The 25,877-nt window shown below is 47.4% G+C and overlaps 1 protein-coding gene across 1 annotated transcript in view; it reads right to left on the reverse strand.

The window, feature by feature from the left end:
- Nucleotides 1-746: 746 nt before the first annotated feature.
- Nucleotides 747-25,877, reverse strand: part of ASPG (asparaginase) — an 81,610-nt gene continuing 56,479 nt past the window's right edge. Inside the window, exons 13-16 of the mRNA XM_083165831.1 lie at nucleotides 17,829-17,915; nucleotides 9,375-9,474; nucleotides 8,417-8,473; nucleotides 747-1,479 (exon numbers count right to left, since the gene is read on the reverse strand). Of these exons, the coding sequence (XP_083021957.1) occupies nucleotides 1,429-1,479; nucleotides 8,417-8,473; nucleotides 9,375-9,474; nucleotides 17,829-17,915 (295 nt within the window). The 3' untranslated portion in view covers nucleotides 747-1,428. The remainder of the gene's footprint in view (nucleotides 1,480-8,416; nucleotides 8,474-9,374; nucleotides 9,475-17,828; nucleotides 17,916-25,877) is intronic.

A 25,877-nucleotide genomic window follows, 5' to 3' on the forward strand; every position in this document is an offset into this window, starting at 1 on the left:
GGGCTGGCGTGGCAGGATTGCCGTACCCTGCCGCAATACTTACTGAGACGCTCAAGATTTTGTGACGCCCCTGTGTCTCAGACAGATTGAGCGCCTCTCCACCGGCGTCCGCCAGCGAAGGGGATCTGGCTGTTACCGGCGCTGTGTGAGAGGCACTCACTATGCTTGCCAGGGACAGTACGGTGACTACGCAGAGACACTACGCTAGGCAGCCGTTGGGCTACGCAGACAACGTAGCTTAGGCTGCCGCCGTGAAACTACACAAGTACCAAAGGTTTCTTTTTAGGTTATACAAAAAATATAATATAATAGATGTTGAAAGGGACCTAAATTGGAAAAATGGACCTTCCGGATTAATTCCACCTTAAAAATGTGTTAGCAGGGGGTCCACAGCAAGTACCTTCATTATTTCTTGTCCATAAAGGTCCAATTTGGTGCAAATCCAAGCTTTTTAATCGAAACGCGTTGGGTATCTGGATTTGCACCAAAGCGGACCACCTGGACGCTTTATGAACAATTATTTATATCTGCAGCAGCACTCAGGAATGGGGGTGGGGGGGGGGGGGGTGGTGTAAGTGTAATAATATAAGAACAAGGTGTGTAGTGTCAGCTCCCCGGGACCCAGAAGCCCATGTGCACTCGGCACTCTACACCCATTATAAATACGCCAATGACTGCAGGTTTTTTCCACACAAAAAAGTATATACAATTTAAAATTAAACTTAAAAAAAAAAATTAAGGAGTCATTACGATTAATTACATTTTATTGCTAATATCTGACACATTAGAAATGTAATCCACACATTTTCATGACATTCAAAATTCAATGTTTTTTTTTTTTAATACTGTGCTTTGTAGATGTGCAATGTTATTCAACAAGGTGTGCAAATACAGTTCTGCGATTTCCAGAGGCGTCACACTGTGTGCACCTCCCTGTCCTGAGACAAACCAAAACAGAACATATACTTCATATGTGCAAAGGAATCTGAGGCAACCGGTTTGTGCACAATTAACCATTTCATTTCCAATATTAAAATGCAAAGACAAAATAAAATACAATCATAGAATTCACATTGTCAAGTGTATTGCTTACGAGACGATTCACAGTAAAATATCACACATTGCTGTCCACGTATTTTTCTTGCAATCACAAATTCTAAAGTTTTGTTTTAAATAAAAAATAAACTATCAAATTAGTCAGTTTTTGTACCTGAAACACATAAAAACACCACAAATATATAGAATATAAAAAAGAAAAACTTAGGACACGTACAAGAACACAAGATGTGTGGGAAGGAGAACCCAGGCAGGCTGGTCCTTGTGAGAAGAGGACGGATGATCATCACTTAAAGATACCACACGTTATAAAGTTTGTGCTTGAGAACAATATAACCTGGGATCCTTCTAGAGGACACATCGCAGAATTATTCAGCTACTTAAATAGCTGTCTTTGTCGCTTGAGTTCCCATTGAGGAAAAGCTGAAACAACAAAAAATGAAGTTACTGTATAGGTGCCGGTGTGAGTTGTGCCAGAAATAAAGGCAGGTTCACAGGTGATAGGGAACCAGTAAACACCAGTGTAAAGTTGAAGTTAATATTTTAGTATACAGGTAAAAGTAGTGCAATGCTCACAACTACTACAGGGGTGTGGTATAGTTTATATTCAATGACTCGTCAACAGGCAATAGGTCGACACCAAAAGTTAGACAGTGACAAAAGGTAACTACACAAGTAAAATGTCAACATGGAAAATCAATATGTGCTCGGAACGCTATTCTATTCTCTCTATGCCTACTCGGATGGTTAAGGATGAAAAAGTCTGTTTAATGATTCAGTTATTGTGATATTCGGTGCATTGGCATGTCTAACTTTTGTCAATGTCTAATGCATGTCTAACTTTTGTCAATGTCAACTAATGCATGTCTGACAAAAGTTAGACATGCATTAGACATTGACAAAATTTAGACAGACATTGACAAAAGTTAGACATGCATTAGACATAGACATGCACTAGTTAGACATTAACTTTTGTCAATGTCTAATGCTTGTCTGACAAAAGTTAGACATGCATAAGACATTGAGAAAAGTTAGTCATGCATTAGTTAGACATTGACAAAAGTTAGACATGCATTAGACATAGACATGCACTAGTTAGACATTAACTTTTGTCAATGTCTAATGCTTGTCTGACAAAAGTTAGACATGCATTAGACATTGAGAAAAGTTAGTCATGCATTAGACATAGACATGCACTAGTTAGACATTAACTTTTGTCAATGTCTAACTAATGCATGTCCAACTTTTGTCAATGTCTAATGCATGTCCAACTTTTGTCAATGTCTAATGAATGTCTAACTTTTGTCAATGTCAACTAATGCATGTCTGACAAAAGTTAGACATTGACAAAATTTAGACAGACATTGACAAAAGTTAGACATGCATTAGACATAGACATGCACTAGTTAGACATTAACTTTTGTCAATGTCTAACTAATGCATGTCCAACTTTTGTCAATGTCTAATGAATGTCTAACTTTGTTAATGTCTACCTGGGTATAGATCATTAGGTCACCAGCATTATGGTCGACATGACTTTAGGTCAACATCGTTTTTTTTACCGGAATGTCAACATAAACACTAAAACGTAGCACCGCGTCCCCTGGCATGGCTCACTGTGCTCACCATGCTTCAGGCACGGTGCCTCGCTACGGTCTAATGACCCTGTCAACCTAATGACCCTGTTGACCAAACCCATGTCGACCTTAAGTCATGTCGACCTAATGGTGTTGTCCTAATGCTTGTCGACCATCATGTTGGTGACCCAATGACCGTAATCCATCTACCTAATGCCGGTCTTACTAGACATGGCCGGTTAGCCATCTTGAACCCACCATAGCAGCTGCTTACTATTATACTTTGTGGTATAATAAAAGAAAGAAAAAAAACTGTAAAAAAACAAACAAAAAAACTTCAACCTCAGCTGCCTCAGGCCCCTTCCAGACCCCTTAAACAAACATCAATACCCACCCTTCCCCTTTTACAACACCCCCGCATACGGCGTGCCACAAATAGAGACACACAGCGCACTTATATATATATATTCAGTGCACACATGTCGGCCAATGCGCGGACAGTACAACTGGTCTGGTGAGTGCGGATATGCAGCCGCTTGAGGTTACTTCTAGTTGGATGTAGTTTCCATGGTCAGGCAGCGTTATTCAGTCTATAATTAGCTGGGAATTTCCTACAAGGCTTTTACTGCTGGAACAAGAATTATATATATTTTCAAAAGAAAAAATGATATTAGTGCCTAATACATATATAGCGTTTATACAAAGCATAGTGTAGCTTTTTTTTATTTGGTTTTACATTTATTATATCTTTAATAAATGGTGCTTAATATAAAAAAAAAAAGTTTCTGGGTTAACAAGCGGGTGCTTTACACACTGGTGTTGTGCAGATTGACCGATCGTAAATTGTTCAATTGCAAAAAAAAAGGTCTGTGCAAAGAGGGGATGGTCCTGCACAACGGTGTGGCCGGATCCTGCACAACATCACCCGGCCACTGCCGACCAGATTTGTAGTGTAAACTAGTAAACACCAGTGTAAAGTTGAAGTTAATATTTGTTGTATTAGTATACAGGTAAAAGTAGTGCAATGCTCACAACTACTACAGGGGTGTGGTATAGTTTATATTCAATGACTCGTCAACAGGCAATAGGTCGACACCAAAAGTTAGACAGTGACAAAAGGTAACTACACAAGTAAAATGTCAACATGGAAAATCAATATGTGCTCGGAACGCTATTCTATTCTCTCTCTCTATGCCCACTCGGATGGTTAAGGATGAACAAGTCTGTTTAATGATTCAGTTATTGTGATATTCGGATGCATTGGCATGTCTAACTTTTGTCAATGTCTAATGCATGTCTAACTTTTGTCAATGTCAACTTATGCATGTCTGACAAAAGTTAGATATGCATTAGACATTGACAAAATTTAGACAGACATTGATAAAAGTTAGACATGCATTAGACATTGAGAAAAGTTAGTCATGCATTAGTTAGACATTGACAAAAGTTAGACATGCATTAGACATAGACATGCACTAGTTAGACATTAACTTTTGTCAATGTCTAACTAATGCATGTCTAACTTGTGAATATCTAATGCATGTCTAACTTTTGTCAATGTCTAACTAATGCATGTCTGACAAAAGTTAGACATGCATTAGACATTGAGAAAAGTTAGTCATGCATTAGTTAGACATTGACAAAAGTTAAGGTCTAACTAATGCATGTCCAACTTTTGTCAATGTCTAATGAATGTCTAACTTTGTTAATGTCTACCTGGGTATAGATCATTAGGTCACCAGCATTATGGTCGACATGACTTTAGGTCAACATCGTTTTTTTTACCGGAATGTCAACATAAACAATAAAACGTAGCACCGCGTCCCCTGGCATGGCTCACTGTGCTCACCATGCTTCAGGCACGGTGCCTCGCTACGGTCTAATGACCCTGTCAACCTAATGACCCTGTTGACCAAACCCATGTCGACCTTAAGTCATGTCGACCTAATGGTGTTGTCCTAATGCTTGTCGACCATCATGTTGGCGACCCAATGACCGTAACCCATCTACCTAATGCAGGTCTAACTTTTGGTCTTACTAGACATGGCCGGTCAGCCATCTTGAACCCACCATAGCAGCTGCTTACTATTATACTTTGTGGTATAATAAAAGAAAGAAAAAAAAACTGTAAAAAAAAAAACTTCAACCTCAGCTGCCTCAGGCCCCTTTCAGACCCCTTAAACAAACATCAATACCCACCCTTCCCCTTTTACAACACCCCCGCATACGGAGTGCCACAAATAGGAGACACACAGTGCACTTATATATATATATATTCAGTGCACACGTCGGCCAATGCGCGGACGGTACAACTGGTCTGGTGAGTGCGGATATGCAGCCGCTTGAGGTTACTTCTAGTTGGACGTAGTTTCCATGGTCAGGCAGCGTTATTCAGTCTATAATTAGCTGGGAATTTCCTACAAAGCGATTACTGCTGGAACAAGAATTATATATATTTTCAAAAGAAAAAATGATATTAGTGCCTAATACATATATAGCGTTTATACAAAGCATAGTGTAGCTTTTTTTTATTTGGTTTTACATTTATTATATCTTTAATAAATGGTGCTTAATATAAAAAAAAAAGTTTCTGGGTTAACAAGCGGGTGCTTTACACACTGGTTTTGTGCAGATTGACCGATCGTAAATTGTTCAATTGCAAAAAAAAAAAAAAAAAAGGTCTGTGCAAAGAGGGGATGGTCCTGCACAACGGTGTGGCCGGATCCTGCACAACATCACCCGGCCACTGCCGACCAGATTTGTAGTGTTACACCAGGCTTGCCTACCCTCCCGGAATGGCCCGGAGCCTCCCGAAAATCAGGTCCTTCACCCGCCCCCCCCCCGGGAAGGTGGGCAAGACTCCCGCTTTCTGGTGATAGCCTCCGCTCCCCCCTTGCACACTTGTTTAATTACCGTAAATCGCGGGTTCGCGGTGAGAGGGCGGAGCTTAAATGATGTGATCGTGTCATTTTGCATCATTTAAGCCACGCCCCCTCTCCGTGGCCCGCGAATCACGGCGTTTTCCGACATGGGGGTGGGGCCAATTGATGTCAGCCTTGCCCCCGCCCCAGCTGTGTTGCCTCTCCGGGCTTCTCCCGGAGAGGTGAAATCTAAAGTAGGCAAGTATGCGTTACACATATTGTCATCTCCAGGCTCTGGTGGAGGCTATTGCTGCTGGTGACCCTGCGATAGACAAGGAATAACTACCTCCAGTGACCGTATGTTTGCTGGGCAGGGCCGGTGCCACCACTAGGCAGCTCTAGGCATTTGCCTAGGGTGCCGGCACCTGGAGGGCGGCAGTTCGCCCCTCACCCCCAGCATGGAGGGTTAGCGAACTAGTTATTTTCTATTCACTGCAGGGACCCCGCCGGCCGCCACCAGCTTTATACACAATGACAGCGCCGCAGGTACCCCCGCGGCACGGACACCCCTGCCCGCTCCAGCACTGCAGGGACGCCGGCGCCGCAAGTTTTTTACACAGGTTCCACCACCGTACCCCCCCCCCCGGCACCGGGGCGCCCCCACCACGACTCGCCTGGGGCTCTCCAGTGCCTTGCACCGGCCCTGTTGCTGGGCGCAGGGCCCACCTCCATCTGCTAGATGGTATATGCATTGAGTCAATCACTGAAGGCTGGCATTGCTTAGGTCCAGCACATGAAATAGGTAGACATGCCTAAGGTCAACATGGTTGAAAGGTCGACAGTCAAAAGATCAACATGGGTTTTTTTATTTATTTTTTTGAGCCGACATGTGCTGACAGGTGGTATTTCATGCCGTACCATCCACTAGGGCAGTGGTTCCCAACCCTGGTCCTCAAGTACCCCCAACAGTGCACATTTTCCAGGTCACCCCGCAGGTGCACTCATTATTCAGGCACATTTAAACAGCTCACAGGTGGAGATGGTTCTAGGTCGAAAGGTCATAAGTTCGACAGTGTCAAGGTCGACGGGGTTTTTCATTGTTTTTTGAGCTGACATGAGCCGACAGGTGGTATTTCATGCCCTACCATCCACTAGGGCATGGTGGGAGAATAAAATAGTGTGCAGAGGGGATGAGGTGCACTTCTAAACTGTGTCCATGTCGACTGTGTTGACATTCGGGTAAAAAACTGTGAAAAACCCCATGTTGACCTTTTGAATGTCGAACTAATGACCTTTCAACCTAGAACCATGTTGACCTTTTCCCATGTCGACCTAATGACTGTCGACCATCATGCTGTAGACCAAATGATCCCAACCCAAAGAAAAACGCTCCCGCCCCCCACATTAATTTACTTGGGGCAGCAGTGCGGTGGAGCCACCAGGTAGAGGCAGTTGGCGGGTGTGACACCAGGCGGCAGAGGTGCTTGTGTGCCGCTGGGAGCGGTCGGGCGGCAGAGGTGCATCGCTGGGGTCGGGAACAGCCAGGCAGCGCCTGAGCGGGTGCTCAGACACTGCCTGATATTAGACTGGAGTATCCAATCCCAGAATTTCGGGATTAGGCTGCACATGCGCAAACTCGTAATTGAAATCCTGGACATTTTGGGGCCAAATCTTGGGATCCCACAACCAATGTTCCCTCTAATTTTATGAAGGCTGTGTGCGGCTAAAGATTTTGGCTGTGCAACTTTGGAATGACATTTACATTTTTGTGCGTCACTTATATATAACTGGAAAATGACGTTCAGCATTTGCATTAACTTTAATTCAAAATGATATTAAACATTTAATCATTCAAAATACAGCACACAATGTAGTTAATGGGTGAAACACACATTAATTGAGTCCACAACTGCAAAAAGGGACCACTGCTGCTTTGTGCGCTCAGTTGTAATGTCTGTGCGCACGCTTGTCGAGGTGTGTGCGCGCGCACATGCGCACAACTTAGAGGGAACACTGCCCACAACCCTGAGATTGACCACCCTAAAATCTGCAGATCTACAAAATGTAAAGAAATGTATGAAGGGAGAACAAGAGAACATTACAGGAGAACGAAAACAGTCACCAGGGTGGAGGCTGCTGCTGATAAGCCCTCTGGAAAGAGCTTGATAGAAAATGAATCAAATGAGAAGTAACAATAGGCGTTTTAAAGAAGAGTGTTGTTCTCTTCTCTAGGTGAAACATGCCTCGACAACGCAGGGGGTGAGACGGTATCATGTCAGATTAACTATAGAATGGTTTCACCTCTTTAAATCTAGTTAAAAAATAAGGCACTACTGCAGCCGTCACATACCTCCCAATTTTGGCTGAGCTGGGGACATGGGGGGACATGACCGAGAGGCTCTGTGAGCCTCTAGCCATGCCCCCAGCCCCCTGCCTTTTATTCCCCGCTGCTTAGCAGCCGACAGGGGGGACTCCCAACAGCCCCCCCCCCCCCCACCTGTCGGCTCAAAAAACAGTCAAAAACCCCATGTCGACCTTTTGACTTTGGCCCAAAATGACACAATTATTCTATATGCATGTACACTAGGGCTGATCGTGTCGGGAGTGTACACGCTCATATGCCACTGGCCACACCCACACATCTTAGTATAGGCCCTAGAACATTCTCTGCTCCAGGCGGAGCCTCTTTATCCCGCCACGTTCCGTTATACATCACCTGCTACTTTGTACATATTTTAAACTAATTGCTGTGCGGTTAAAGTTGCCGACTAGATCTCCGGCACATGTTGTGGTTCACTGCGTCTGCACTGCGAATAATACGCAAAATGCACATTTTAATAGGGCCGAGCATCTCGTGCAACGTGTGGTTAGGAGGACATACCTGTAACGTTACGCATTCCATAATGATAACTTCCAACTCACCTGTGCTCTTTTTTGATGAAAAAACTCCAAGACCTCCTCACTGCCAACAGCTTCCGCCTGGGAGCAAATACACACATGAGAAAACCACACCACAGACCAATAACAATCAGGAATAAGAACGCTAATAAGTAGTAAACTTTATATGCGGCGCCAACAAAAGGTTTAGGTACTTGTGTATTATAGCGGCGCCCCCGATGTGCATTGTGCGATGTTTATATCGCGTCGCATGGCATGCACCGCGTAGCATGCGATGCAACGCGATTTTTGCCCCCTATGCGATGAAAGATCGTCTAAGCACCATAAAGGGTGCTTTTAAGCACCCTAATAGGTGCTTACAATGTGAAATGCACCCCCACGACACCCCCCCCCCCCCCCACTACTATAAACGTGAACCCGAAGCGTGGCGAGCGCAGCGGTATGCGTGCTCCGACCTTTTCATACCCCCACTATCCACGTCGGCGTGGAGTTGAGAATAGAAAGTGTGGCAAGGGGACGCGGATACCTTCACAGGTATCGGAGTCCTCTCGCGGGCTTCACAGGTATCCGCGTCCCCTCGCGGGGCTCGCTGCGCTCGCCACACTTTCTATTCTCAACTCCACGCCAACGTGGATAGTGGGGGTATGAAAAGGTCGGAGGACGCGTACCGCTGCTCTCGCCACGCTTCGGGTTCACGTTTATAGTGGGGGGGGTGGCGTGGGGGTGCATTTCACATTGTAAGCACCCATTAGGGTGCTTATACAATGTTTAATCGCGTTGCATCGCATTGTATGCCATGTACAATGTCATACAATTTTAAAATTGTATGACATTGTACAGCATCGCGCCGCATCGCATACCATCGTATGCCTTATGGTATGCGATGCGATGGGCGCCACCAAAATACACAAGTACCAAGGTTTATAACAATCCACTAAATATAAATAATGGTAACTACTGTACAAGTAGAGGAACCACTTACGACTTGGTAAGGAGTCTGCCCGTCGTAACCAACTTTATCCATGTCCACTCCTGCCAATTCCCAGGCCGTCAGTCCGTCCACATCTCCAGTGGCAGCTAAGCTGCAAAACAGAACAGAAGTGTTTGTATACAGAGAGGTGCCGCTTTCCTATAGCAACGGAGATCTGGCTGGGAGGACGGCCTCCACTTTATACGGTACTTAGTGGCCGATTCTGCATAAAAAAAAAAAAAATCACATCGCATGCGATTTTTGCGTGTGATGCAATGCGTTTTCCTATGTAATTTATTCACTGCTCTCTGGCCGCGGGGCGGTGCGATGCGATCGCATGCGATTTTATAGGGTGTGATGCCATTGACTTTACTATACACTTCTATGACATGCAATGAGATTTAGGCACTACCCCGAAGCGTGGCGAGCTGCGGCGGAATGCGTCCTCTCAACCTTTTCGGCGTGGAGTTGATTTTATATAGTGTGCGAGCTCCGTGGAATACATGTAACGTAATCTGCGGGGCTCGCCACGCTTTGGGGTGGCGTGGATCGTGGGGGGGTCCCTAAATCTCATTGCATGTCATAGAAGTGTATAGTAAAGTAAATGACATCGCACCCTATAAAATCGCATGCGATTTTAGCGTGAGATGCGATCGCACCGCACATGGCCAGAGAGCAGTGAATAAATTACATAGGAAAATCGCATCGCAAGCAAAAAAATCACATGCGATGCGATTTAGGCAAATTGGGCGCCCTGCTAATACACAGGTACCCTTCATGCATTATTGGGGGGGGGGGGAGGGGTATTCAATACAGAATTCCGACTGTCAGAAAAAAAATAAGATTCCGATTGTTGGGATGTTCAGATCTGACAGTACACCGACAGTCGATATTCCATGTACCGACTGTCTATTGTCGGAAACAGCCACGCATCGTCAGAAAAACGTCCGCGAGTCCAACAATACGTGGACGTTTCCGACAAAACAGATCAGACTTTAAAAAAAAAAAAAAAAAAAAAAAAAAGAGTTGGATCTGACACCCTTCAATGCTGTTATCCCCAGAATTGAATAGGTGACTGACGATATTTCCCCATATCGGGAAATATCGGCACATATTGAATAACCCCCTAAAAGGGTGTTCTCATAGTTTGATTTTGCTTATGTAAGCAAAATTGAAATGGAATAAATCGATCGTATTCGATCCCGATGCGTGGCATCGAAATCTAATAGAAATAGACTGTGCAGGCAAGACTATATACTGTAGTACACACTTGTACTATATAGTCTAAATCAAATGTGTACCCGGCACCGTGCGATTTGATCCCGTATCGAATCGGGATGGAGTACAAAGCACATCCCTTAAGACTATCTCGTGCTTACAGTTGGTGAGATTTCTAGTAGCAGAACATTATCGCTCCTAGCCCCTCTGTATCACAGGCCAAAGGCAATGAGGAACCTGTATTTATGACTGTTCCTAAACTTGTCATGTCCCTCGTTATACCGGATATTAACCCTTATTTTCCTGGTTTAGATTATTTATGACGTTTTAGCTTCCTGAAGCCAGACCACAGCACAGAACGTGAATAGGCCTAATTATCGCTAACCACATTTTTACATTTCTATTTTTAATCAGGTCATTTAACAAGACGTTAGCAGGTTTCTCTGCCAGGACACGGGCTCCGGTCAGAGCCCCTCCAGTAGAACCGTTGGAAGGTTATTAGTGCTTCTGGGTTCGGAGGCGGAGTCTGATGGACATCTGCTGCGATTGGGCCTGAAGGTGGCATTAGGTACCGGCACTATAGCAGCCCCAGCAGAAATGTATTGGGTGGCAATCAATAACTTAAGATAAAACCTGGGGTCCCCAATGTACCCTAATGGTTATGGGGACAGTATGAAGGTTCGACCTTTCCATTGTCGACCTTCTGACCCTAGGCCTGTGTTGACCTTTAGTGGTCAACTGTTGACCATGTGACCCATACCATCCACAGACACACACATGTAGAGGACATTTTGCTTAGAGGTTATCTCAAGCTCTTTGGCAATTTCCAAGTCACGCGGTTCCTGCAGCTGCATCCCCAGAGTAACGCGAGAGTGACGGAACGGTGCTAAAAGCCCTACAGTAACACAGTGTCATTGCTAAACCTCCAGAGCCGCGATGTCTGCAAGAAACAACCGCTCCAGCAATCAGCAAAAAGTCGTCCACCGTCTCACCAGAGCGCTACTGGCCAGAGTGACAGGATGTCCTTGTAGTGTTCAATGTAGTCTTCGACTGTGGTTCAAGGTGCAGCAAATAAATTACAGGCCGGCCATGTCTAGGGTCGCAGAGGCTGTGGCGAGGTCATGCAGCCGCAGCGGCCCAATCCCTAACACAGGCATGCCCACACTACCCCCTGAAAACACTGTCACCGCCCCCCCTTGTTGCTACTTAAAGGTAAGGTAAGGACTTAAGGAAGGTCAATATTAACCTGCGAACAGTTTACCAGTGAAATAGGCTTTACAGCAATCTGCATGCCCAGAAGTAACATTGATCAGATCACTCTTGGGGATGGCGGTGGCCAAAGCGACAGATAACTGCCAACTGTGACACGTGTGCCCATACAGAATGCCCATGTGCCCAGCGTAAGGAAGAGGCAGCCAGCATGCACAGAACAGCGGACCTCTATGGCTGGCTGGACTGCACACCTGCCTGAGACTCTGACATACATTCCTACATTGCTGAAATATCAGACTAGTGGTAAACCTGTTACACAGGTTACGCTGATGTGAAGGCAGCAGCATGTGTGTAGGAATGTCATCTGTGAGCCTCTCCCTGCATACTCCACAGCAGCAAAGACACTGCAAGGCATTGTACACATGACTTATATCACAGCTTTCTGCAGTGTCACTGGCCTGAGATGCACTGCGTTCTCCACCAACTGTCAGTCTTTCAGGGGACCAACACGCTGATATAAAGGCTGGAGAAGACGCTGTCAGTTCTGCTTTATTTGGATATAAACCAGGCATGTCCAACGTTGGCCCTCCAGATGTTTTGAAACTACACATCCCAGCATGCTTTGCCACAGTTTTGCTAATAGAGAATGCTAAAACTATTGCAAAGCATGCTGGGATGTGTAGTTTCAAAACATCTGGAGGGCCAACGTTGGACATGCCTGATATAAACGGTCACCCAAAGGTGTTTTTTTTATTTTATTTTTTTCTTATCAATAAACTGTAAATTTATGAGCAGCACGGACGGTGTAATGGTTATCATTACTGTCTCACAGCGCTGAGGTCATGGGTTCTATCCCCACCATGTGTTATATATATACGGGGCAGTACGGACGGTGTAATGGTTATCATTACTGTCTCACAGCGCTGAGGTCATGGGTTCTATCCCCACCATGTGTTATATATACGGGGCAGTACGGATGGTGTAATGGTTATATTACTGCCTCACAGCACTGAGGTCATGGGTTCTATCCCCACCATGTGTTATATATACGGGGCAGTACGGACGGTGTAATGGTTACATTACTGTCTCACAGCACTGAGGTCATGGGTTCTATCCCCACCATGTGTTATATATACGGGGCAGTACGGATGGTGTAATGGTTACATTACTGCCTCACAGCACTGAGGTCATGGGTTCTATCCCCACCATGTGTTATATATACGGGGCAGTACGGACGGTGTAATGGTTACATTACTGTCTCACAGCACTGAGGTCATGGGTTCTATCCCCACCATGTGTTATATATACGGGGCAGTACGGACGGTGTAATGGTTACATTACTGTCTCACAGCACTGAGGTCATGGGTTCTATCCCCACCATGTGTTATATATACGGGGCAGTACGGATGGTGTAATGGTTATCATTACTGTCTCACAGCACTGAGGTCATGTGTTCTATCCCCACCATGTGTTATATATACGGGGCAGTACGGCTGGTGTAATGGTTACATTACTGCCTCACAGCACTGAGGTCATGTGTTCTATTCCCACCATGTATTATATATACGGGGCAGTACGGATGGTGTAATGGTTATATTACTGCCTCACAGCGCTGAGGTCATGGATTCTATCCCCACCATGTGTTATATATACGGGGCAGTACGGATGGTGTAATGGTTACATTACTGCCTCACAGCACTGAGGTCATGGGTTCTATCCCCACCATGTGTTATATATACGGGGCAGTACGGACGGTGTAATGGTTATCATTACTGTCTCACAGCGCTGAGGTCATGGGTTCTATCCCCACCATGTGTTATATATACGGGGCAGTACGGATGGTGTAATGGTTATATTACTGCCTCACAGCACTGAGGTCATGGGTTCTATCCCCACCATGTGTTATATATACGGGGCAGTACGGACGGTGTAATGGTTACATTACTGTCTCACAGCGCTGAGGTCATGGGTTCTATCCCCACCATGTGTTATATATACGGGGCAGTACGGATGGTGTAATGGTTACATTACTGCCTCACAGCACTGAGGTCATGGGTTCTATCCCCACCATGTGTTATATATACGGGGCAGTACGGACGGTGTAATGGTTACATTACTGTCTCACAGCACTGAGGTCATGGGTTCTATCCCCACCATGTGTTATATATACAGGGCAGTACGGATGGTGTAATGGTTAGCATTACTGTCTCACAGCGCTGAGGTCATGGGTTCTATCCCCACCATGTGTTATATATACGGGGCAGTACGGATGGTGTAATGGTTATATTACTGCCTCACAGCACTGAGGTCATGGGTTCTATCCCCACCATGTGTTATATATACGGGGCAGTACGGACGGTGTAATGGTTACATTACTGTCTCACAGCACTGAGGTCATGGGTTCTATCCCCACCATGTGTTATATATACGGGGCAGTACGGATGGTGTAATGGTTACATTACTGCCTCACAGCACTGAGGTCATGGGTTCTATCCCCACCATGTGTTATATATACGGGGCAGTACGGACGGTGTAATGGTTACATTACTGTCTCACAGCACTGAGGTCATGGGTTCTATCCCCACCATGTGTTATATATACGGGGCAGTACGGACGGTGTAATGGTTACATTACTGTCTCACAGCACTGAGGTCATGGGTTCTATCCCCACCATGTGTTATATATACGGGGCAGTACGGATGGTGTAATGGTTATCATTACTGTCTCACAGCACTGAGGTCATGGGTTCTATCCCCACCATGTGTTATATATACGGGGCAGTACGGCTGGTGTAATGGTTACATTACTGCCTCACAGCACTGAGGTCATGTGTTCTATTCCCACCATGTATTATATATACGGGGCAGTACGGATGGTGTAATGGTTATATTACTGCCTCACAGCGCTGAGGTCATGGATTCTATCCCCACCATGTGTTATATATACGGGGCAGTACGGATGGTGTAATGGTTACATTACTGCCTCACAGCACTGAGGTCATGGGTTCTATCCCCACCATGTGTTATATATACGGGGCAGTACGGACGGTGTAATGGTTATCATTACTGTCTCACAGCACTGAGGTCATGGGTTCTATCCCCACCATGTGTTATATATACGGGGCAGTACGGCTGGTGTAATGGTTACATTACTGCCTCACAGCACTGAGGTCATGTGTTCTATTCCCACCATGTATTATATATACGGGGCAGTACGGATGGTGTAATGGTTATATTACTGCCTCACAGCGCTGAGGTCATGGATTCTATCCCCACCATGTATTATATATACGGGGCAGTACGGCTGGTGTAATGGTTACATTACTGTCTCACAGCGCTGAGGTCATGGGTTCTATTCCCACCATGTTATATATACAGGGCAGTACGGACGGTGTAATGGTTATCATTACTGTCTCACAGCACTGAGGTCATGGGTTCTATCCCCACCATGTGTTATATATACGGGGCAGTACGGCTGGTGTAATGGTTACATTACTGCCTCACAGCACTGAGGTCATGGGTTCTATTCCCACCATGTTATATATACAGGGCAGTACGGACGGTGTAATGGTTATCATTACTGTCTCACAGCACTGAGGTCATGGGTTCTATCCCCACCATGTGTTATATATACGGGGCAGTACGGCTGGTGTAATGGTTACATTACTGCCTCACAGCACTGAGGTCATGGGTTCTATCCCCACCATGTGTTATATATACGGGGCAGTACGGCTGGTGTAATGGTTACATTACTGTCTCACAGCGCTGAGGTCATGGGTTCTATCCCCACCATGTGTTATATATACGGGGCAGTACGGCTGGTGTAATGGTTACATTACTGTCTCACAGCGCTGAGGTCATGGGTTCTATCCCCACCATGTGTTATATATACGGGGCAGTACGGACGGTGTAATGGTTACATTACTGCCTCACAGCGCTGAGGTCATGGGTTCTATCCCCACCATGTGTTATATATACGGGGCAGTACGGACAGTGTAATGGTTAGCATTACTGCCTCACAGCGCTGAGGTCATGGGTTCTATCCCCACCATGTGTTATATATACGGGGCAGTACGGCTGGTGTAATGGTTACATTACTGTCTCACAGCGCTGAGGTCATGGGTTCTATCCCCACCATGTGTTATATATACGGGGCAGTACGGCTGGTGTAATGGTTACATTACTGTCTCACAGCGCTGAGGTCATGGGTTCTATCCCCACCATGTGTTATATATACGGGGCAGTACGGCTGGTGTAATGGTTACATTACTGCCTCACAGCGCTGAGGTCATGGGTTCTATCCCCACCATGTGTTATATATACGGGGCAGTACGGCTGGTGTAATGGTTACATTACTGTCTCACAGCGCTGAGGTCATGGGTTCTATCCCCACCATGTGTTATATATACGGGGCAGTACGGCTGGTGTAATGGTTACATTACTGTCTCACAGCGCTGAGGTCATGGGTTCTATCCCCACCATGTGTTATATATACGGGGCAGTACGGCTGGTGTAATGGTTACATTACTGTCTCACAGCGCTGAGGTCATGGGTTCTATCCCCACCATGTGTTATATATACGGGGCAGTACGGCTGGTGTAATGGTTACATTACTGTCTCACAGCGCTGAGGTCATGGGTTCTATCCCCACCATGTGTTATATATACGGGGCAGTACGGACGGTGTAATGGTTAGCATTACTGCCTCACAGTGCTGAGGTCATGGGTTCTATCCCCACCATGTGTTATATATACGGGGCAGTACGGATGGTGTAATGGTTACATTACTGTCTCACAGCACTGAGGTCATGGGTTCTATCCCCACCATGTGTTATATATACGGGGCAGTACGGACGGTGTAATGGTTACATTACTGCCTCACAGCGCTGAGGTCATGGGTTCTATCCCCACCATGTGTTATATATACGGGGCAGTACGGATGGTGTAATGGTTACATTACTGCCTCACAGCGCTGAGGTCATGGGTTCTATCCCCACCATGTGTTATATATACGGGGCAGTACGGACGGTGTAATGGTTATATTACTGCCTCACAGCACTGAGGTCATGGGTTCTATCCCCACCATGTGTTATATATACGGGGCAGTACGGATGGTGTAATGGTTACATTACTGCCTCACAGCACTAAGGTCATGGGTTCTATCCCCACCATGTGTTATATATACGGGGCAGTACGGATGGTGTAATGGTTAGTATTACTGCCTCACAGCGCTGAGGTCATGGGTTCTATCCCCACCATGTGTTATATATACAGGGCAGTACGGCTGGTGTAATGGTTACATTACTGCCTCACAGCACTGAGGTCATGGGTTCTATTCCCACCATGTGTTATATATATACGGGGCAGTACGGACAGTGTAATGGTTAGCATTACTGCCTCACAGCGCTGAGGTCATGGGTTCTATTCCCACCATGTGTTATATATACGGGGCAGTACGGATGGTGTAATGGTTACATTACTGCCTCACAGCGCTGAGGTCATGGGTTCTATCCCCACCATGTGTTATATATACCGGGCAGTACGGATGGTGTAATGGTTAGTATTACTGCCTCACAGCGCTGAGGTCATGGGTTCTATCCCCACCATGTGTTATATATACGGGGCAGTACAGATGGTGTAATGGTTAGCATTACTGCCTCACAGCGCTGAGGTCATGGGTTCTATCCCCACCATGGCCCTAACTGTGCAGAGTTTGTATATTCTCCCCGTGCTTGCATGGGTTTCCTCCAGGTACTCCCGTTTCCTCCCACAATCCAAATATATACTGTTAGGTGAATTGGCTCCCAACAAAATTAACCCTAGAATGTCTGTGTGTGCGTGTACATGTGGTAGGGAATATAGATTGTAAGCTCCACTGGGGCAGGGACTGATGTGAATGTGCAAATATTCTCTGTACAGCGCTGCGGAATATGTGTGCGCTATATATATAACCGGTAATAATAATATTCTCCCAAACTAAACAGAAACACCCCAGTGTGAACCAGACACCATATTACCCCATAGTTAGTTCCTCTAACCTGCAGAGTTCTGTGCCACTGTGTTCTAGCTCTTCCCAGGAGAGATGGGCCCCTGTCTGGCGCAACAGTTTGATCACTTCCAGATGCCTAAAGAAAAGGGAAGATAATACATACATTACTCTATAGCCATACAGGAGCTCTGTCAATGGGTCCCGTAGTCACAGATCAAGCTTCATTCATAAAACACTCATTGTTAAAACAGAAGCATTGCGATACTTTCTATTGCATAATGCCTGGAGAGTAACAAGAGCAAACACAAGCTGTATTCACACAGAGAGCGAGGAAGAAGAGAGGACTCGTCCCTAGTCCAGAGGAGGAAGAAGAGGGGCAATAATAATTGTGACAATTCATGGATAAACCCATATTAAAGAAAGAGGCGACAGTTGTGTCCTCTTACACCCAGCATGTTTTCACCATATGGAGAGAGACTGTGGGTGTAACTTAGACGCTCCACCACAGAGCCAAGCGCACTTTTCTAAATATTGGGTCTTAAGCTGGACATACACTAGGCGACATATACTAGGTGACTGGGCACAGGTGTGTCAGTAATTTTTACCCAGAATAGGGTCTGCTGGAGGGGCCTGGGTCCCGCTGTGGGGAGAGAGATGACAGGCTGCCACCGCAGCTCAGCCTCTCTCCCCATGCTTCGCAGTGCCATGTGCTGAGCTGGAAAGATAGCTGCTGCAGCAGCCTGTCCCCTCTCTACCTCTCATTTATTATGTGGCCCTGCCCTCTCCCGGAGGCCCCAACCAGTGGCCACACACCCCTCCATTTTACCGGGACTTGCCCAACCTTGGCATGTAGCCCCGGCCAAACCTGACCGGCTCGTAAGCAATCTAGCGGATTGCTTCTGCAGCAGGTGCAGCTCCCAGGCTCCAGTGCATGGACCTGCAGTCAGCGACCGCAATCGTATAAGGAAAGTGCCCAAATTGCATGTAAAATCTATTACACATCAACAGATTAAAGTATTCTCTAAACCAGGCATGTCCAAACGATGTGAAACTACAAGTCCCATCATGCCTTGCCACAGTTTTGCTATTAGGGAATGCTTACACTATGGCAATGCATGCTGGGACGGATTCAGTACTGAATCCCGGCGGTCGGGATCCCGGCGTTCAGAATCCTGACGCCGGAATCCCGACAGCCGAAATGCCGACAAGGGGGGAACGTGGATCGCTGCGCTCGCCACGCAGTGGGCCCGGTGCCTCGCTACGCTCGGCACACTAATTTGTTCTCCCTCCAGGGGTGTCGTGGACACCCACGGAGGGAGAATGTATCGGGATTTCGGCGGTCGGGATTCTGAACGCCGGGATCCCGACCGCCTTGATTTTAACTGCATCCCGCTGGGACGTGTAGTTCCACAACAGCTGGAGAGCCACAGTTTGGCCATGCCTGCTCTGACCAGTATTATGTTCCTTGCATTTTGTTACACAGTATATACCCATTTTAAGATGCAAGGCACAGAAACACAATGACATTATCTCGTACTGGTGACAGTACAATGTGTTTGGTGCAGCAGTCGGTGCAATGAATAACTCGGCGCAGACAATCACTGTGTACGCGGCTTACGGTTTATTACATCTAAAAGACGGCACACTGATCACACAACAATTTCTCAGCTCAATGGACTGTGCGCTAAAACCAAATTAAGTACCAATTAAACTTATTTCAAAAACGGCAATTATATTGCTCTACTGCTTTGTAATAATAGAATCCTGGGAACTTAATTGTGTTTTATAATAACGTAATACGATTACATAAAAATACAGTCAGGAGATACAAACATATTTTGTTTTCCCTCCGCAGTAGAACGGTTTATTAGATGATTATTATATTTCACCACATACCAATTGATTGTAATTATTTTCTGTAACTGTATTTAACTCCTTCCAATTGGCCTATTTTCCCGTGGAGCGCAGCGCAATATGGGGATGTGAGGGGATGTGTACATCTCCCCTCGCATGGGCCGGGTGTTCGTCGGGGTGGCGGGCAGTACTGACCTTTACGCTAGCCTAGCGCACCGATCTGAATCAGTACATTGCACGACGCAGTCCCTGGCACTTTGGGAAAAGGTTACTGTGCGCACATTATATAACACAACAGCTACAAGTCTGTGCAGGCGAGCACAAAGCTACAATCCTGTAGCAACAACTCGCAGCTAAGGACAGCAGCCAGCTACGGCATCCTGCCCCAGAACAGGAGTGGCACGGATAGCTTTCATGAAGAAATCTATGAGAAGTACCCGAGGCGTTTGCTGGGCGAGGCACACAGACGTCTATTTTCTCACAACAGCAGAAGTTCAGCTTTTTAATGGCAGTGAAAGAACACTAGTACAAAACCTTGTAGAATGCGCTTATTACCACACAGCGAAAATATAATGAGGGAATAATAAAGTTATTTTTGTACAAAAAAAAAAAAAAAACTTCTGAAACCAAAACGATCTGCATTTTTTTGTGTCGCCTGTATCTATGAAGAGGCTATGCAGGAGATAGCTCACACATCGAGTATGTTACACAAGTACTGGTCATTTTAATGATTACACATCATGCTCCCATCTACCCCTCTGCCTTGTGAAACAGGTGAAAATTTCAGATCTATCAAACCCTAAATAAATAAATAAATAAATAAAGACTGAAGATATAAACGCCATCTTCAGATTACATTTTGTGGAGAATGCATGACAGCGCGAGATTGTTCTTCAAATGCACATAAATGATGGTCTAATATAAATATATATAATGGAGAGGGATAAACAAGCCAATTACCTACCTGTCATTTTACCTGTTCAACACAGCTTGTGAAATGGCAGTTAGGAGCTGGTGGTTTATCACTCAGTTTGATCACTTTTTAAGCTGTATACATCTGTCCTTAAGGGTTTACATGGTTGCTTGGACCCCCAGCAGGCAGCCTTTATCACCAGCTACCATATGGTAAGCACCCACAGTGCCACCTGCTGTTCGCTTGGACCCACTAGCAGCTTGCTTCGGCAACGTCACATAATGCACCTGGTGGCCAAACGAGGCCAAAGCTGACTGGAAAGCTGTTGACATGGGGGAGGATTAGGTGGATCGACCCAAACAGCTCTGTAATCCCAAGAAAAGCTGCAATAAGTAGTTTTAGCGCAGGACATAAGCTGGTAACAGAGCTGTGAGACATGGGGCCAGATGTACCAAGCTTGAAAAGTGATAAACAGCCAGCCAATCAGCTCCTACCTGTGATCTCACAGGCTGTGTTTGAGAAATGTCAGGTAGTAGCTGATTGGTTGGTTGTTTATCGCTCTCCATTTTATCACTTTTCACGCTTAGTGCATCTGGCCCATGTAGAGTAATTACATCCGATTCTGGGATAAGGATGTGCCAGGAAGGGAAGGCCAAATACAATGTGGTGAACCACATCAGAGTGCAGGCAGGACGCCCGTCCCACGGATACACCGAGGGCTTCGCCTGCTCAGGGAACTTTATTATCAACAAATGATCAACTGCAGTTTTCCTCTATGTGTAACCACAACAGACTCATCGGGACACATGTACTAAGATGCGAGTTCTATTAAAGATGGGGTGTTGCCCATAGCAACCAATCAGAGTTGACTTCTTATTTATTTAGCACCTTCTAGAAGTTAACAGATACAAATAGATTGAAGAGGGAATGTTGCCCATAGCAACCAATCGACCATCTTAGCATACCCTCCAACATGGCCCATTCCATTAGGTACAAAGGGCCAGATGCACGAGTGATCAACCACCAGCCAATCAGCTCCTGCCTGACATTTTTCAAACGCAGTCTGTGACATGACAGGTAGGAGCTGATTGGCTGGTGGTTTAAAGCTTAGTGCATCTGTCCCATAATGCTCTGTTCCTGGACTTCCCTGCCAGTGGCAGTTGCAGGGCTGCACCACTGTCCAATATTCAAAAAAGGGGTGGTCACATCACCTGCCACCTCAAACATCACTGTCCTGGACTTCAATGGCAGATGATGTAACCCCCCCCCCCCCCCTGAATTTTGGACTGTGCTGGAGTCCAACCTCTGTAACTGCCACTGTTGGAGGGTATGTCTTAGTAAATTTACCCCATCAAATCTGTGGAGCTGTCAAGAGGGACCCCAGGCCTATTTACCGTGGGGTATGGCCAAGTCCGGGGAGGCATCGCCACATTCCTGAAAAAGGGGGGGGCGCTATGGTTGACACAAGTATTAGGTCGACAATCAAATGGTTGACATTCATTTTTGTCCCGAATGTCGACATAGTTGACATGTACATCGTCTAAGTGTACCGCGTCCCCTCGCATGTCTCGATACGCTAGTCATGCTTTGGGCACGGTGCTTCGCTTGGCACATTATTATATTCTCCCACCACGCTGTAGTGGAAGAAGGTCGACACAAGCCGTCAGGTGGATTTCAAACCCTACCCTCCACTATGGCGTGGTGGGAGAAACAATAGTGTGCCAAGCGCAACGAGGCACCGTGCCCGAAGCAAAGCGAGCGCACCCAGTACACACACAGTGTCCATGTCGACATTTAGGACATGTGATAATTCTCACACCATATAAATGACAAAGTACCTCAGAGACGATATTATTTTATACATAGCGTTTCAGTGGTTCCTAAATGATGGAAGATACAGAGATGAGCAACGGAAGTCCGGTCTCACGTAGAAGGACCCTGCGTTCCAAATGGGGCTCACGTAAAAGACGCTAGGAATCTGTATTCAGTAAGCCACCTAAATGGACGCCCGTTACACGGGTTTGTTGTATACATGTTACAGGGCGGGTGTCAGCCCTTATAAGGACTTCCCTTGCTCATCGCCGTATCTTCCATCATTTAGGAACCACGGAAACGCTATGTATAAAATAATAACGTCTGAGGTACTTTGGCATTTATATGGTGTAAGAAAGGAGCTATTGTCACTTGTATTGTTGTCTATTTAGAATGTTTTTGCGATGTACCAATCAGGATTCAGAGGAAGGGGAGGGGTTATTTGAGATCTATATAAACCTGCCCAAGGGACGATGGAGGTACCACCTTGAAAAAGACCAGCAGATGGAAACGCGTTGGTGAGGTGCCTCCCTGCCACGGAGAAGGATCTTTGTGGTATAGTGTGATGCATTGGGTTATACAAAGCCCCTTTCTTCTCTGCACACGTACATGGCCTCCTGTCACTGCACCCCCCCACACCCCCCACCATGTCACACAGCGGCAGTTACAGGTACAACAAGTACATGGCCTCCCGTCATTGCGCACCCCACCGTGTCACACAGCGGCAGTTACAGGTACCACACACGTACATGGCCTCCTGTCACTGCACACACCCCTCCCCCACCATGTCACACAGCAGCAGCTACAGGTACAACACGTTCTCCGCACACGTACATGGCCTCCCGTCACTGCGCACCCCATCGTGTCACACAGCGGCAGCTACAGGTACAACACGTTCTCCGCACACGTACATGGCCTCCCGTCATTGCGCACCCCACCGTGTCACACAGCGGCAGTTACAGGTACAACATGTTCTCTGCACACGTACCTGGCCTCCCGTCACTGCGCACCCCACCGTGTCACACAGCGGCAGTTACAGGTACAACACGTTCTCTGCACACGTACATGGCCTCCCGTCATTGCGCACCCCACCGTGTCACACAGCGGCAGTTACAGGTACCACACGTTCTCCGCACAAGTACATGGCCTCCCGTCACTGCGCACCCCACCGTGTCACACAGCGCCAGTTACAGGTACAACAAGTACATGACCTCCCGTCACTGCGCACCCCACCGTGTCACACAGCGGCAGTTACAGGTACAACACGTTCTCTGCACACGTACATGGCCTCCTGTCACTGCGCACCCCACCGTGTCACACAGCGCCAGTTACAGGTACAACACGTTCTCTGCACACTTACATGGCCTCCCGTCACTGCGCACCCCACCGTGTCACACAGCGCCAGTTACAGGTACAACACGTTCTCTGCACACTTACATGGCCTCCCGTCATTGCGCACCACACCGTGTCACACAGCGGCAGTTACAGGTACCACACGTTCTCTGCACACGTACATGACCTCCCGTCACTGCGCACCCCACCGTGTCACACAGCGGCAGTTACAGGTACAACACGTTCTCCGCACACGTACATGACCTCCCGTCACTGCGCACCCCACCGTGTCACACAGCGGCAGCTACAGGTACAACACGTTCTCCGCACACGTACATGGCCTCCCGTCACTGCGCACCCAACCGTGTCACACCGCCAGTTACAAGTACAGCACGTTCTCCGCACACGTACATGACCTCTCGTCACTGCGCACCCCACCGTGTCACACAGCGGCAGTTACAGGTACAACACGTTCTCCGCACACGTTCATGACCTCCCGTCACTGCGTCACACAGCGGCAGTTACAGATACAACACGTTCTCCGCACACGTACATGGCCTCCCGTCACTGCGCACCCCACCGTGTCACACAGCGGCAGCTACAGGTACAACACGTTCTCCGCACACGTACATGACCTCCCGTCACTGCGCACCCCACCGTGTCACACAGCGCCAGTTACAAGTACCGCACGTTCTTCGCACACGTACATGACCTCCTGTCACTGCGCACCCCACCGTGTCACACAGCGGCAGTTACAGGTACAACACGTTCTCCGCACACGTACATGACCTCCCGTCACTGCACACCCCACCGTGTCACACAGCGCCAGTTACAGGTACAACACGTTCTCTGCACACTTACATGGCCTCCCGTCACTGCGCACCCCACCGTGTCACACAGCGCCAGTTACAGGTACAACACGTTCTCTGCACACTTACATGGCCTCCCGTCATTGCGCACCACACCGTGTCACACAGCGGCAGTTACAGGTACAACACGTTCTCTGCACACGTACATGACCTCCCGTCACTGCGCACCCCACCGTGTCACACAGCGCCAGTTACAGGTACAACACGTTCTCTGCACACGTACATGGCCTCCCGTCACTGCGCACCCCACCGTGTCACACAGCGCCAGTTACAGGTACAACACGTTCTCTGCACACGTACATGGCCTCCCGTCACTGCGCACCCCACCGTGTCACACAGCGGCAGTTACAGGTACAACACGTTCTCTGCACACGTACATGACCTCCTGTCACTGCGCACCCCACCGTGTCACACAGCGGCAGTTACAGGTACAACACGTTCTCTGCACACGTACATGGCCTCCCGTCACTGCGCACCCCACCGTGTCACACAGCGGCAGTTACAGGTACAACACGTTCTCTGCACACGTACATGGCCTCCCGTCACTGCGCACCCCACCGTGTCACACAGCGGCAGTTACAGATACAACACGTTCTCCGCACACGTACATGGCCTCCCGTCACTGCGCACCGCACCGTGTCACACAGCGGCAGTTACAGGTACAAAACGTTCTCCGCACACGTACATGACCTCCCGTCACTGCACACCCCATCGTGTCACACAGCGGCAGTTACAAGTACCGCACGTTCTCCGCACACGTACATGACCTCCTGTCACTGCACACCCCACCGTGTCACACCGGCAGTTACAGGTACAACACGTTCTCCGCACACGTACATGACCTCCCGTCACTGCACACCCCACGTGTCACACAGCGCCAGTTACAAGTACCGCACGTTCTCCGCACACGTACATGACCTCCCGTCACTGCGCACCTCACCGTGTCACACAGCGCCAGTTACAAGTACCGCACATTCTCCGCACACGTACATGACCTCCCGTCACTGCGCACCGCATCGTGTCACACAGCGGCAGTTACAGGTACCACACGTTCTCCGCACACGTACATGACCTCCCGTCACTGCGCACCCCACCGTGTCACACAGCGGCAGTTACAGGTACAACACGTTCTCCGCACACGTACATGACCTCCCGTCACTGCGCACCCCACCGTGTCACACAGCGGCAGCTACAGGTACAACACGTTCTCCGCACACGTACATGGCCTCCCGTCACTGCGCACCCAACCTTGTCACACCGCCAGTTACAAGTACAGCACGTTCTCCGCACACGTACATGACCTCTCGTCACTGCGCAC

Source organism: Crinia signifera, chromosome 12 (genome assembly GCF_055691185.1).
Source record: "Crinia signifera chromosome 12, ASM5569118v1, whole genome shotgun sequence".
Lineage (NCBI taxonomy): Eukaryota > Metazoa > Chordata > Amphibia > Anura > Myobatrachidae > Crinia > Crinia signifera.